The sequence below is a fragment of the Mobula hypostoma genome, chromosome 21 (assembly GCF_963921235.1).
Source record: "Mobula hypostoma chromosome 21, sMobHyp1.1, whole genome shotgun sequence".
In the NCBI taxonomy this organism is placed as follows: domain Eukaryota; kingdom Metazoa; phylum Chordata; class Chondrichthyes; order Myliobatiformes; family Myliobatidae; genus Mobula; species Mobula hypostoma.
The window spans coordinates 7,011,593-7,027,677 of NC_086117.1; the positions used below are offsets into that span (position 1 = coordinate 7,011,593).

The 16,085-nt window shown below is 44.1% G+C and overlaps 1 protein-coding gene across 1 annotated transcript in view; it reads left to right on the forward strand.

Annotated features, from left to right (window-relative positions):
• adgrd2 (adhesion G protein-coupled receptor D2) overlaps positions 1-15,729 on the forward strand; it is a 74,749-nt gene extending 59,020 nt beyond the window's left edge. Inside the window, exons 13-18 of the mRNA XM_063074156.1 lie at positions 420-522; positions 2,559-2,712; positions 4,775-4,908; positions 7,990-8,105; positions 12,926-13,047; positions 15,677-15,729. Coding sequence (XP_062930226.1) covers positions 420-522; positions 2,559-2,712; positions 4,775-4,908; positions 7,990-8,105; positions 12,926-13,047; positions 15,677-15,729 — 682 coding nt within the window. The remainder of the gene's footprint in view (positions 1-419; positions 523-2,558; positions 2,713-4,774; positions 4,909-7,989; positions 8,106-12,925; positions 13,048-15,676) is intronic.
• Positions 15,730-16,085: the final 356 nt, after the last annotated feature.

A 16,085-nucleotide genomic window follows, 5' to 3' on the forward strand; every position in this document is an offset into this window, starting at 1 on the left:
TGACATCATCAGTGGGCAATAGAGTATTTATCCGACTCATTGTACTGATCGGTTGCTAACTTGCTGGCCGCTAGTCTCTGCTGAATCCTGGCCAGTCAGAAAGCTGAGTGATCTCCATCGGCTTGTATCCCTGGTTAGCACTCATTGAGAGCGATGGTTCCTCAGATGGCCATAGATTTGAGAGGGGAGATAAATCAGCCATGATTGGTCGGTGGAGCAGACTGGATGCACCAAATAACTTCATTCTGCTCCTGTGTTTTTTGGGTCTAAATGAATAATTAAATTGACAATTAACAGTTAATCAATACTACCCAGGTTTGTGTAAGCAACACAAGGTGCTTTTCACAGTCTTCACTGTGAGTTCAGCCATCATTTTCAGTCACTTACAGACCTGTTTACAAGATTTTATTATCTTGCAGGGTTCCAAAGTCAGACCGAACCACAGTCCACAAAAATCTCATCAGTGCTCTCATCGCAGCTCAAGCCTTGTTACTGACGAGTGAATCGGCAAGGGCACATCGGGTAATAGAGGAGAACTGAAAATTACCCGTTGATCACGCAATAAGTTTTCATGGCTTGGGAGGAACTACAGTTACAGTAAAGAGTGAGAGGGGAATAGGAACAGCCAGTTGAAGCTGATGCTGCAATTATAGATCACTGTACAGCAAACAACACGACCTTCAGCCTAAAATGTTCGCGCCAACTATAATGTCAAAGTTCACTAATGCTCTCAATTTGTACATGCTCCAATACCGTGTGCTCCCCCCACCCCGTTTCCTGCCTGTGCACCAGTCTGTTTAAATGCCTCGTAAGCATCACTACCTTATCCGTGTCCACCACCTCCCCGGCAGAGCTTTCCAGGCACACAGTTGTGTAGCGGCCAGCGCAACGCTTTACAGAGCAAGTGATCTTGATCGGCGTTCAATTCCTGCCCGCCACGATAAGGCACCTGTACGTTCTCCCCATGACCGTGTGGGTGTCCTTCAGGTGCTCCGATTTCCTCCCACAGTCCAAAGACGTACCGGTTACGGTTATTAAGTTGTGGGCAGGCTATGTTGGTGCCAGTGATTCAGTTTCTTGCAAGCGTTTACAGGAAGATAAAAACAAAGAACACAATTTATGGAAAACTGCACATAAACAAAGATAGACAACCAATGTAGAAAAGAGGACAAATTGTGTAAAAAAAAAACCCTGAGAACATGAATCCTTGAAAGTGAGTCTGTAGGTTGTGGAATCATTTCAGTGCTGAGGTGAGTGCAGTTACCCATGCTGGTTCAGGAACCTGATGGTTGTAGGATAATAACTGTCCCTGAACTAGGTGGTGTGGGACCCAAGGCTTCTGATCCAATGATAGTAATGGGTAATGGGTGACTCCAGCTTTGGGTGCCTCGGTGACTTATGCCTCCTCTTGGGGGTAAGGTATTGGCGTGGGTGGAGAATTGGTTAGCAGACAGGAAGCAAAGAGTGGGAATAAACGGGACCTTTTCAAAATGGCAGGCAGTGACTAGTGGGGTACCGCAAGGCTCAGTGCTGGGACCCCAGTTGTTTACAATATATATTAATGACTTGGATGAGGGAATTAAATGCAGCATCTCCAAGTTTGCGGATGACACGAAGCTGGGTGGCAGTGTTAGCAGTGAGGAGGATGCTAAGAGGATGCAGGGTGACTTGGATAGGTTGGGTGAGTGGGCAACTTCATGGCAGATGCAATTTAATGTGGATAAATGTGAAGTTATCCACTTTGGTGGCAAAAACAGGAAAACAGATTATTATCTGAATGGTGGCCGATTAGGAAAAGGGGAGGTGCAACGAGACCTGGGTGTCATTATACACCAGTCATTGAAAGTGGGCATGCAGGTACAGCAGGCGGTGAAAAAGGCGAATGGTATGCTGGCATTTATAGCGAGAGGATTCGAGTACAGAAGCAGGGAGGTACTACTGCAGTTGTACAAGGCCTTGGTGAGACCACACCTGGAGTATTGTGTGCAGTTTTGGTCCCCTAATCTGAGGAAAGACATCTTTGCCATAGAGGGAGTACAAAGAAGGTTCACCAGATTGATTCCTGAGATGGCAGGACTTTCATATGAAGAAAGACTGGATGAACTGGGCTTGTACTCGTTGGAATTTAGAAGATTGAGGGGGGATCTGATTGAAACGTATAAGATCCTAAAGGGATTGGACAGGCTAGATGCAGGAAGATTGTTCCCGATGTTGGGGAAGTCCAGAACGAGGGGCCACCGTTTGAGGATAGAGGGGAAGCCTTTTAGGACCGAGATTAGGAAAAACTTCTTCACACAGAGAGTGGTGAATCTGTGGAATTCTCTGCCACAGGAAACTGTTGAGGCCAGTTCATTGGCTATGTTTAAGAGGGAGTTAGATATGGCCCTTGTGGCTACGGGGGTCAGGGGGTATGGAGGGAAGGCTGGGGCGGGGTTCTGAGTTGGATGATCAGCCATGATCATAATAAATGGCGGTGCAGGCTCGAAGGGCCGAATGGCCTACTCCTGCACCTATTTTCTATGTTTCTATGTTTCTATGTTTCTCTGGCCTCCCCCTAGGCGGCGTGCTGGGTGGTGACAGTTCTCCTTCACCTGTTCTTCATGGCAGCCTTCAGCTGGATGCTGGTGGAAGGGATCCTCCTCTGGAGCAAGGTGGTCACCGTCAACTTTAGCGAAGACAAGAGGGTCAAGTACTACTACCTGATTGGCTGGGGTAAAGCAATTCTCTTTCCTTGTCGCACACCACCCTCACAGATAAGAGGCGTGGCAGCAAGTTTTAGTTCTTGGTGGGAAGTGAGGTTTGGGCTGGGCAGAACATGGGATAAGGTGATTTAAAGCATGAATCATCTAAACTCCTTCAACAGTCATCACCCAGATTAATGCCATTTGTCAGGGTCTTCGATTGTACCCCAGTGCTCCCAGTGCAGCCACCTCTACGTCGGTGAGACCCGGTGCAGACTGGAGGACTACTTGTCGAGCACCTTCACTCTGTCCACCACAAAAGGCAGGAGCTCCAGGTGGCCCCCCATTCGCCATTTCCCATTTTGACATGTCGGTCCATGTCCCCTTGAGACAGCCAGACAGAAATGTGGAGACAGGGAGACAGAGTTTGAAACTGAGAGAGAGAAAAAAATAGAGAGAAAATGAAAGAGAGGGAGGGGAAGAGGAAGGAGGAGAGAGAGATATGTCAGGGCAGTATGAGATTCAATTTCTTGCACAGTAAAATCAATTAAAAACTGCACACAACAAAGGCCAGACAACCAATGTGCAAAAAACAACAAATCATGCAATTGGAAATAATAAAACAAAAACAATAAACAAATAAACAAACAAACAAATAAATAGGCGGATAATTAATAAATAACTAAATAAATATCAAGAACATGAGTTGCAGAGTCCTTGAACACGAGTCCCTAGGTTGTGAAATCAGTTCAGTGTTGAGGAGAGTGAAATCATCCACTCTGGTTCAGGAGCCTATTGGTTAAGGGTAATAATGGTGGTGTGAGTCCTGAGCCTCAGACCCTCAGAGAAAGAGAAAGAGACAGACACAGAGAGACAAAGAAAATAAGGGAAAGAGAGAATATTAAGGCTAAAGAGGGAGAATGAGAACACTGAGTCAAGAGAGAGGAGGAGATGATGTACAAGAGTGAATAATGGATCAGGAGATGGTCAACGGTAAATCAAAAAAACAGGAAAGTCAAGAAGGGAAGAGCGAGTAATTGTGGTAAATGTCCCTCAGATCTGAAAGATTCGATGTCCTTCAGTATGTATGTGACTGCTGTCAGTATAACTTCCCTGTGAACAGGGAGTGGGGAGGGGTGGAGTGGATGATTAGAATCTGGCATTTGTCATGATATATTGCTTTGTGGCAGCAGTACATTGTAATAAGGTAATCTGCCTATTCTGGACATCTGTGCCAGAGTAGGACCCTGAGCAGGTATGACTAAGAGTGAGTGGCCTTGGAAAATGATGAAGTGGTGTTGAGATCTGACGAAAAACTATAAATTATAACTTATATACTGTATATGAATTAAAATAAATTGGTAGTACAATAATAGAACAAAAATAAGGAAAATAATATTGAGATAGTGTACATGTTCATTGTCCATTCTCAATCAGATGGCAGAGGGGAAGAAACTGTTCCTGAATCATTGACTGTGAGCCTTCAGGCTCCTGTATTGCTCACTTTTTATTGTTTGCCAGATTTGTTCTTCTTTTCTGTACATTGGGTGTTTGAAGGTCTTCTTTTTTAATGGGTTCTATTGGGTTTCTTTGTTTTGTGCCTGCCTGCAAAGAAATGAATCTCAAGGTTGTGTATAGTATATATACTTTGATAATAATTGTACTCCGACCTTTGAACTTTGAACTGTACCTCCTCTCTGATGGTAGCAATGAGAAGAGGGCATGTCCTGGGTGGTGGGGGTCCTTAACGATGGATGCCACCTTTCTGAGGCATCACCTTTTGAAGGTGTCCTCGATCGTGGGGAGGTTAGTGCCCATGATGGAGCTGATTGAGTTCACAGCTTCTGAGACTTGGCCTATTACACTTATTACTGTGTCATCAATATTATATCTAACATTAAATAGTAAGAGCATTAGTTACATGGTCTTAACGATTTTGAACAAATAAATTCGTAGCAATTACTGCAAGAGAAAAGGCCTATATAAGGGAGACCAACTGAATGAATTCATTTTCTGTATCTGCATAAGAAATAAGCAAGAGAAGCGATTGTCACTGAGAAACAGGAAAAGAATTTCCACATTTTTCCTTTCAGGATTCCCAGTTTTAATTGTGGTCATCACCATAGCAACTACAGGTGACGGATACATGGCGGACAGTCATTGCTGGCTAAACATAGAGAGCAACGTCATCTGGGCCTTTGTTGGGCCCGTGCTCTTTACTCTGACCGTGAGTAGCCTTCTTTCCGCTACCGTCATCACATTCAGTATCAGGCTTTCAATCCTCGAGCTAATCTCTTACTCACTTTCTAAGTACTGGATCCTGACACTTTTGTGATCCAAAATGTCCTTTGAAAGCTAAGAATGAGGCATAAAATGTATTGCTTTTGATCGTTTTATTAAGAGCGGAAACGAACGAGAAAGAGGAGCTGAGAAAACAAAGAAAAGAGAAAGGGAAAAAAAATCACATTTATCCGCAAACTAGAGCTAACAGAAAAGAATGTTATGCTGAGGTTTTATAAGGCATTGGTCAGGCTGTCAAGTTTTGGGCCCCTTATCTAAGAAAGGATGTGTTGGCATTGGACGGGATCTGGAGGAGGGTTACAAGAATGGTCCTGGGGATGAAAAGGTTAATGCGTGAGGAGCGTTTGATGGCTCTGAGCCTGTACTCGCTGGAGTTTAGAAGAATGAAGGAAGATCTCATTGAATATTGAATATAGAATGGACATGGAGAGGATGTTTCCCATAGTGGGAGAAGTCTAGGACCAGCAGACAACCTCAGAATACAAGGATGTCCCTTTAGAAAAGAGATGAGGAGGAATTTCTTTAGCCAGAGGGTGGATAATCTGTGGAACTCATTGCCACAGACAGCCATGGAGGCCAAATCATTGGGTATATTTAAAGTGGAGGTCGATTTTTTTTGATTAGTCAGAGTGTCAAAGGTTATGGAGAGAAGGTGGGAGAATGGAGTTGAGAGGGATAATAAGCCAGTTATGATGGAATGACGGAGTAGACTCGATGGGCCAAATGGCCTAATTCTCCCCCTGTGCCTTATTATATACAAATGCAAGCAAGCTTAAGGAAGTTAAACTGCAAGAAGGAATAACAAATCTGCACCCAAATCAAACATAAGATGCTGACAATCATTAACTTACATCATCAGCAAAGGCTTTGTTCATGAAACATCTTCCAGAGTCAATATCCTTTCTCTGTCAGCTTCCTTCTAAATTGTTCCTTAGCAAATCTCATTACCATAGGGTAATATCACAGTTATATAAAGCCCTGGTGAGACCACACTCGGGGCATTGTGCACAGTTCTGGTCACCTCATTATAGGAAGGATGTGGAAGCTTTAGAGAGGGTGCAGAGGAGATTTACCAGGATGCTGCTTGGATTAGAGAGCATGTCTTATAAGGCTAGGTTGAGTGAGCTAGGGCTTTTCTCTCTGAAGTGAAGGAGGATGAGAGGTGACAAGATGGTAAGAGGCATAAATTGAGTGGAAGCCAGATACTTTTTTCCTGGGAACGTTTCACTGCCAGAAGAGTGGAGACACCTGTGGACAGCCCCCAGCACATAGACCATAGAGTCATAGCAAAGTACAGCACAGAAACAGACCATTTGGCCCATCTAGTCCATACCAAAACCATTTAAATTGCCTATTCCCATTGAACTGCACAGGGACCATAGCCTTCTATACCCCTACCATCCATGTACCTATCCAAAATTCTCAAACATTGAAATCACGCTCGCATGCACCACTTGTGCTGGAAGTTAATTCCACACTTCCACAACCCTCTGCATGAAGAAGTTTCCTCTCATGTTCCCCTTAAACTCCTCACCTTTCACCCTTAACCCACGATCTCTGGTTGTAGTCCCAACCAACCTCAGTGGAAAAAGCTGCTTGCATTTACCCGATCTAAACCCCTCATAATTTTGTATACCTCTATCAAATCTCCTCTCAATCTTCTATATTCTAAAGAATAAAGTCCTAACTTATTCAATCTTTCCCTATAACTCAGGTCCTCCAGGCCCAGAAACATCCTTGTAAATTTTCTCTGCACTCTTTCAGCCTTATTTACATCTTTTCTGTAGGTAGGTGACCAAAACTGCACACAATGCTCTAAATTAGGCCTCACCAATGTCTTATTCAACTTCAACATAACACCCCATCTTTTGTACTCACTACATTGATTTATGAGGCCAATGTGCCAAAAGCTTTCTTTATGACCCTGTCTACCTGTGATGGCATTTTCAGTGAATTATGGACCTGTGTTCCTAGATCCCTTTATTCCACAACATTCCTCAGTGCCCTGCAATTTCTGACAATGTTGGTCATTGATACAAACGATGCATTTCACTGTACGTGTGACAAATAAAGTTACTTCTAGTATTCTGTGTATATATATATATATATTTCACATTAATATCAATTAGATATTACACTTTCTTTGTCCACCTGCACTGCACTTTCCCTGTGACTGCACCACATATTCTGCAACACAGAGACACAAGAGATTCTGTAGATGCTGGAAATCCAGAGTAAGTTACACAAATGCTGAAGGAACTCAGCAGGTCAGGCAGCATCTGTGGAGGGGAATAAACAGTTGATGATTTAGTCTGAGACCCCTCTTCGGGACCGCATTCTGTTTCCTTTTTACTGCCTCGATGTACCGACGTAGGGAACGATCTGTCAAGAATGCACACAAACTAAAGCTTCTTACTCTTGGTACACTAAACAATAACATAGTGATACCTAACCAATTCCGCCAAAAATGTGAAGAATGAGAGGGGATTTTGTGGAAACATACAAAGTTTTGAAAGGGATAGGTAAGATAGAAGCAGGAAAGTTATTTCCATTGGTAGGTGAGCCAAGAACTAGGGGACATTGCCTAAAGATTCAGGGGAGAAGATTTAGGAAGGGGATGAGGAGGAACTGTTTTTCCCAGAGAGTGGTGAATCTGTGGAATTCTCTGCCCAGGGAAGCAATTGCGACTTCTTCACTAAGTATATTTAAGATACAGTTGGATAGATTTCTACATAGTAGGGGAATTAAGGGTTATGAGGATAAGGCAGGTAGATGGAGCTGAGTTTACGGACAGATCAGCCATGATCTTATTAAATGGCGGGACAGGCTCGATGGGCCGGATGGCTGACTCCTGCTCCCATTTCTTATGTTCTTATGTTCACATGGGCGGCGTAGTTTCGTTGCGCCAGAAGGGCCTGGTGCCACGCTGTTTCTCTAAATAAAAAAATATATAAAAGCACGCCTGTTTCTTATTTCCTAAGGGGATACTCCTGCTCTTGCATTGCAGGTTAACACATTCGTCCTGTGCCGGGTTGTTGTGATTACAGTCGCGAGTTTCAGGCGCCGCTCCACAATGTTGGTACCAGGGGCCAGTCTGCCTCATCGGCTTTACATCCAGATGTGGTGAGTGATATGAAAGCGGTACCTGCTGGGGCTGTCACGTGGGCAGGGTGAGGGCAAAGTGACCGCTGCCCTGCGGGCATATCGCAGTAATCAGAGGACAGTTAAGCCCTGCTGGTGTGTATGATGGAAGTGCTCACAGTATACACACTGTATCAGTACTGATCTTCATTTCCAGTTCAAGAATGTCAAACTTGATCCAGGGCAACAGGAAAATAAAAATAAACTGCAGACAATGGAAATCCAGAATTAAAGCAGAAGATTGTAGAGGTACAAAGCAGGGCTCCCCACGTTACTTTACTAGGACCACATTAGATGGCTCTGTTCTTGCACTGACCACAGTTTAGGAGAATGAGGGGGGACCTAGATAGAGAGGATGTTGTCAATAGTGGGGGAGCCTAGGACCAAGGGACACAGCCTCAAAATACAAGGACGCCCCTTTAGAATAGAGATGAGAAGGAATTTCTTTAGCCAGAGCGTAGTGAATCTGTTGAGTTCAAGGCCACAGATGGCTGTGGAGGCCAAGTCACTGGGTATATTTAAGAGGAGATTTATAGATTCTTCATTAATCAGGGCATCAAAGGTTATGGGGAGAAGGCAGGAGAATGGGGTTGACAGGGATAATAAATCAGCCATGATGGAATGGTGGAGCAGACTTGATGGACCCAATGGCCTAATTCTCCTCCTGTGGCTTATGGTCTTATGGTTTTATCCAGGGTGTTCTCTTTTCTTTTTAGTACCATCAGAGCTCGAAGACCCACCTCCAAATAATTTAGCATTTCTTCTCCTCAACCATCAGGTGGAAATGTTGACGGTTCCTTTCCTCCCACAGGTGCTGCTCGACCCATTGATTTCCTCCAGTAGATTACTTGTTGCTTGAGATTAATATTGGATTGTTGTAAATTGGTAGCTGATGGTCAGCACAAATTTAGTGGGCCCAATTTAGATGTTCCCAATCTAGGATCCACCAACACTTCGGTTAATGGTTGGAGTCCATAGCATAAAAAACACTGGGAACACCCGCTATTGTGGGAGAGTCTAGGTCCAGAGGGCACAGAATAGAAGGATGTCCCTTTCAAGCAGAAATGAGCTTTAGAAATGAGCATAGCGGTTAGTGTAACACTATTAAAATGCCAGTGACCTGGGTTCAATTCTTCCATCGTCTGTAAGGACTTTGTCCGTCCTGCCCGTAACTGCATGGGTTCTCCGCCAGGTTCTCCGGTTTCCTCCCATATTCCAAAGGTGCACAGATTAGTAGGTTAATTGGTCACATGGGCAGGGTGTAATTGTACAGCACAAGCTCATTGATACCGAAGGACCTGTTACTATGCTGTATCTCTAAATAAAATAAAATAAGTAACTCTAAATATTGGTCTGAAATGGCTGCAAATCACAGTATATCCCAGACATTAAAATAACAACAAGGAATAGTTAAGAACAGCTGTAGGTTTTACATCACATCTCAGGTAGACCACACTTGGAATATCATGCTGAGTTCTCATTGCCTCATGTGGAAGCTTTAGAGAGGGTGCAGAGGAGATTTACCAGGATGATCACGTCTTACGAGGATAGTTAGAGCAAGCTAGGGCTTTTCCCTTTGGAGCGAAGGAGGATGAGGCGCGATGATAGATGAGTACAAGATGTTACGAGGCATGACTGTATGGATAGCCAGAGACTTGTTCCCAGGGCAGGAATGGCTAGAAGGGGGCATAATTTTAAGATGATTAAGGAAGGTATAGGATCTACTTCTAAAAACCTACATTTTTAATTTGGCCTGCTTATAGAATTACTTAATGTCTGTTAAGGTTGCTTACATGTATATAATTTAATGTATTCAACTACATTTTATTCTATATAATGTTTGTCTTTACTTATGATTTTAAATTTTGTCTCATACTTTTACGACTATATTGATTTATCTTTACAATCTATGTAAAGCACCTTAATGTGTGAAAGGTGCTGTATAAATAAAGTTACTATTATTATTATTATAATAGGGGGATTTCTGAGTTAAGTTCTTCACACGGAGTGGTGGTGCGTGGACCTGTAATGTGAAGGGTAGCTTACTTGCTGGTTGAAAGCCGCTTCCACCAAGGTGGTTGTTGACTGGCCCGTTTGAAGGATGTAGCAGCTCTTTTGAAGGGTCGTTTGAAGGGTCTCGGCCCGAAATGTCGACTGTACCTCTTCCTAGAGATGCTGCCTGGCCTGCTGCGTTCACCAGCAAATTTGATGTGAGCAGCTCTTTCCCATTGTTTGCCTTGCATGCCAAGGCATTGGTATCCAGTCTGGATGCCTCAGGGGTATAAGAATAGTATGTGCGAGAGACTCGGGCTCTTTCCTTTGTCTCCAGGGGCTCATTTTCACACTGGGGTTGGAACCAATGCTGAAGAACCATTGGGAAAGTTTGCTGAAGATATAGGAGGGCCCACACACTCTCTTAGCTAAGTATCAGTGAATGTTTAGTTTTGTAATTGGGAAGACTTAATAAAGTACCTGTTGAGTTTGAAGTGTTACTAAAAGTTTAGTATAATAGTTTTTGTTACTTAGGATAGCTTAGATGAGTACCTGTTAGAATTAGATGTTTGGTTGAATGTTTTATTGTTTGTCTATAAATAAGTAGTTAATGTACTTATTCAAAACCAGTGTCTTCTGTCTCACTTACCAAACCTGTGAACCTGCTTCCCCATAACAGGAACGCCCTGCCAGGAGTGGTGGTGGAGGCGGATACATTAGGGACATTTAACAGACTCTGAGATAGGCACATAGATGATAGAAACATGGAGGGCTATGTAGGAGAGAAAGGTTAGATTGACCTTGGAGTAAACTAAAAGATTGGTACTTGAGGGCCTGTGTTGTGCTGTGATGTTCTATGTGTCACATTATCCCAACTTGTACTGACTGGTGACTGGCAGTAAATCTCAGAATTCCCTCCCCAGCAGAACCTGAAGTCTGCAAAGCTCAGGATGGCAGCTGACTGCTATCTTCTCAGTGAGCGATTAATCCTGGGTATGTCAGTGAGACTGCAAGCTGGAAAGTAAGTTTTAAATGATAGTTACATCACAAAATTGCCCATAAAGGAGATGGAAACTGTTGCAAACTCTGTTGTTCCCTGAATAAAGGTGATTGTGCCATTGCTCCTCCTCTCAGTCCAGGGACAGATACTCAGCATGGTGGAGGTCACATTTTACTGCGAATAAAAGCCTTTCAGTATTTACTGTACTTCCAGTCTTTTGGAGTTATTGATGGTGCATCAGTATGGCTTTCTGATGAGAGGAGGAAAGTTTAAAGGAGATTTATGGACAGTATTGTAGCACAGTGTTTTGTGCTACACTATAACCGTACCAGGGATTTGGTTCAATTCCGCCACTTTCTGTACGGAATTTGTCCATTCTCCACGTAAGTGCATGTGATTTCTCCCAGTGCTCTGGTTTCCTCCCACATTCCAAAGACGTATGGTTAGTAGGTTAATTGGGTGTAATTGGCTGCACTGGTTTGTAGGGCCAGAAGGGCTGGTCACCGAGCTGTATCCCTTCATAAATAAATCTCCACTGTGTCCACGAGATTAACTCACACATTCGGCTTCTTGTTACAAGGATAAGACATTCCTGCCACTGACTGTAAGGAGTTTGTATGTTTTCTCTGTGACTGCGTAGGTTTCCTCTGGGTTCTTCGGTTTCCTCCCACAGTCCAAAGACGTAGCGGTTGGTTGGTTAATTGGTCACACGGGGCATCCCAGGCTCATTGGGACGGAAGGGCCTGTTACTGAGCTATATCTCTACATCTACATGTATAAAAGTTAAAAACTGACTACAGTTGAGGCTACTCCAGCAGCACATCCCTAACTCTCAGACACCACATTCTAGAAGCATTAGGTCAGTAAACGGATAGAAACACAAACTCCCTCTAATTATCTTCACCCACAAGTCCTGATGAAGGGTCTCAGCCTGAAACCTCAACTGTTTGTCCCCTCCATTAGCTGCGTTCCTCCAGCATTTTGTGTGTCTCACCCACCAGATGGCCTCATCAGTGACTTATCACCATGGCAACCCTGACCTCACCCTATCAGAGATGGTCTCTTTGAACTATCCATCCTCTCCATCCCTCTCCCACCTTCCTGTCTATTTCTCCCCACCACCCTATTGCCCTTCAGCCAGGAACTGTTAACCCTTTTCTTCTTTCTTTCTTTCTTTCTTTCTTTCTTTCTCTCTTTCTTTCTTTCTCTCTCTCTTTCTTTCTCTCCCTCTCTCCCTCTCTCTCCCTCTCTCTCCCTCTCTCTCTCCCTCTCTCTCCCTCTCTTTCCTCCTCTCCCTCTCTCCCTCTCTCTCCCTCTCTCTCTCCCTCTCTCTCCCTCTCTTTCCTCCTCTCTCTCCCCTCTCTTTCTCCCTCCCCCTCTCTCTCCCTCCTCCTCTCTCTCCCTCCTCTTCCTCCCTCTCTTCCTCCCTCCCCCTCTCCCTCCCCCCTCTCCCTCCCCCTCTCCCTCCCCATCTCTCTCTCTCCCTCCCCTTCTCTCTCTTCCTCCCCTCTCTCCCTCCCCCTCTCCCTCCCCTCTCTCCCTCCCTCTCTCCCCCCCCTCTCTCCCTCCCTCTCCCTCCCCTCTCTCCCTCCCTCTCTCCCCCCCTCTCCCCCTCTCTCCCTCCCTCTCCCCCTCTTTCCCTCTCCAGACACCCCCCGAACCGCTGAATATTTCTACACCTGTCAGCTTTTCCAGCAGGACCCACTGCCATTTGCTCAGAGGATCACAGAATGGACTGACTTCACGTTTCACTTTATGCTGCATTTAATTGAGCAAAGGTTTAACTTTGCAATGTTTCTCTTCTTTACAGGGTGGCCATCAAGCCCGTGATGATACTCTTGCCAGTGTTGGGTCTGACCTGGTTTTGCGGCGTTTTGGTCCATCTCAATATTGCCCTCGGTTATGTCTTTGTGGTACTTAATTCCTTCCAGGTAAGGTGAATCAGCACCTTCGTAAATGTCCAAAGATATCCTGCCTTCATTAGAAACATTTGAGGTGCAGGGGAACTGTCCTTCCCCTAACCCCTGCTTATCGAGTACCATTCAGTTAACTTCACAGAGTAGTCACTGGCTTTGAACTGTGTGCTTCGCTTTAGAACGGATTTATGCTACAATTACGCCATGAGGTAGTCCACCCCACTCTATCTATAACCCCAGTCACTACACTGCACTGTAAACACTCTAACCCACTTTTTAAACTGTTGTTTACATCGTAAATACAAGCTGGTATTTATGTATTTGTGCACATCTTATTCCATATCTGTACTTCTATCATTTTTATATATTTCTTTATTCTTTAAAATTGTTGAACGTTGTTCTTGTTGCATGTTCCGCCAACACACCGTAGCAAATTCCCAATACATGTACTGTAGATGTATATGGCAAGTAAAGCTGACCCTTGATCCCTGATCCTCAATCTTTGATCCTTGATCCCTGACCCTTGATCCTTTAACCTTGATACTTGATCCTTGACATATGACCCATGACCTTTGGTTCATGATTCTTGATCCTTGATCCTTGACCCTTAACTCCAATGAATCACAAGATTCATCAAAATGATTCATTCAAAATCACTTGAACCACGTGCAGAGTCTCAGGGTCAGAGTCCATGCATTAATAAGCATGTGTACAGGTGTACTAATAAAGTGGCCACTGAGTGTAAATTAAGTCTTGTTATATCCTGCATGTTTCCATACGCTCTGATTCCCCTGTAGTTCGAAGTCTGTCGGTCTCTACCCAGAATGTATGTGAAGACTCCATCTTCACAGCTCTCACAGGGAGAGATACCTCGGGTGAACAAAGGAATCTTTGTCTCAAATAAACCACCACTTGAAGTCATCTTCATTTATTTATTACATGTACACCACAACATACAGTAAAATGCGTCATTAGCATTAATAAAGCATAACCTAAGGGTGTGTTTCAGGATTATTGTGTGCAGTTTTGGTCACCTACCTACAGGAAAGATGTCAATAAGATTGAAGGAGGTTACACGGATATTGCCAGGACTGGAGGACCTGAGTAATAGGGAAAGATTGAATAGGGTAGGACCTCATTCTCTGGGACGTAGGAGGATGAGAGGAGATTTGATTCAGGTATACAAAATTATCAGGGGTATAGATAGAGTGAATGCAAGCAGGCTTTTTCCACTGAGGCTAGAAGAGGCTAGAACTAAAGTCTAACCAGACCGTCTAGTTCTATTCTCACTAGAGGGTGGTAACGTGGGTTAAGAGTGAAAGGTGAAATGCTTAGGGGGGCAGCTTCTTCATTCAGAGGCTGGTGAGAGTGCGGAACGAGCTAGTGGTGGATGTGGGTTCGATTTCATCATTTAAGACAAATCTTGATAGGTACATGTATGGGAGGGTTACGGAGGGCTATGGTCCAGGTGCAGGTCGATGGGACTAGGCCGATTAATAGTTGAGCATAGACTAGATAGGCCAAAGGGCCTGTTTCTGTGCTGTAGTGCTCTGTGACTCTTTGTGCTGGGGGCAGCCCACAAGTGTTGCCACACATTCTGGTGCCAACATAGCGTGCCCACAACGTTCAGTAGAACAACAGCAGCAAATCAAGCTCCTTTCCTCCCTCCTGTCCACTCATCCACCCAGGGCCGGATTTAGTGGGGCCTGGGCCCCAGGGCTGGAGGCCCTGATGGACCCCTGCCGACACCGTAAAATGCTGCTGTTCAAGCAAAAAAAAGGCAAGAACAAGAACAAAGGTCGTACTGGTCTAAATATCAAAGCTGTGGACCAAGGCGTTGGTTTAGTACAATACGTAGGCTATAAATTTACGGGCCTTAAGAGGGAGGACAGAAAGTAATGCAGATTCTTAGTTTGAAGGACAGCATCTAAAGCACTCAAAAATTGACCTAGGCTTAGCTGGCTTCGTAAAGTTACGAGGGAGATGAAGTATGATGTATCCAATCTTAAATCTTTATTTAGCTATTACTGCACATACCATAGGCCTTAATTCTCAAACAATACCAAAGCATTTTTATCTAGGTATTTTTCTCAGAACTGTGAGCTCTGAGAAAGTAAAATGGAAATGAGAGATAAAAAGGCCAAGAGAGATGGCACTATGGCAAACTAGGAAACTTGACAATAGTCCAACAATCTTTTTGAAAAATGAGATCTAGCACATACTAACCTATTGCTGTACTGTGTGGCTTGCAGAGTAACGATCACTTATTACTTACTAAGTTTGTAAACAATCAACTATTAGCCTATTGCCACAAAAACAGGAACAGCACTGACACACAAACCTAGATATTTACAAAGTCAGATGCTCATTTTTCAAAATTAAAGCCTAGTTCTTCTGGATTTCTTTGCAGCAAAGTCCTTGATCAGATCACTAAAATCCAGTTTCCGAACAAGATCACTTTCAAGGGACATCAGAGTGAGATGACTCAGCCTGTCCTGTCCCATTGTGGATCTGAGCCTATGTAGTTGCTGTTATCAGGCCTGCCGAATATGTCACTGGAGCCTCGGATAGCCAGTTCCCTCTCGACCAAAAGCTTCACAACCACCAACACTCTTCTCAATACGTCGGTCCGGTAGACACACTCTGACTCGAACTGTTTTTGCAGTTCTGTATCTATTCTTCTGCTGTCAGATGCTAGTGTAACGTAGGTCAGTATCGTTTTCCTGCGGAGTTCGCTATTTTCATGCTCTCCTAGGCGCTCAGCGGTATGTTTCCAGTCGCTAAAGCCAGTTTCGAAGATGGACTGACAGTTACCATCACTGAAGATGTGGCATGCAAAATAAAACACACAGCTGGTGGAAGGGGAATATAAGAGCCCTTGCCTTGATATGTACTCACCATTTACGAGCTTGCGTTTGAAGTGAAATTTGGAGAAAAAAAAAGTCTCTGCTGTTTGTATACTTGTTCCAAAGCTTTGATATCCACATACTTATTCTGGCAGGACTCCGACCCTTTCGTAGCCCAGTACGCTCGGACTGAATCATCTAACGTTTC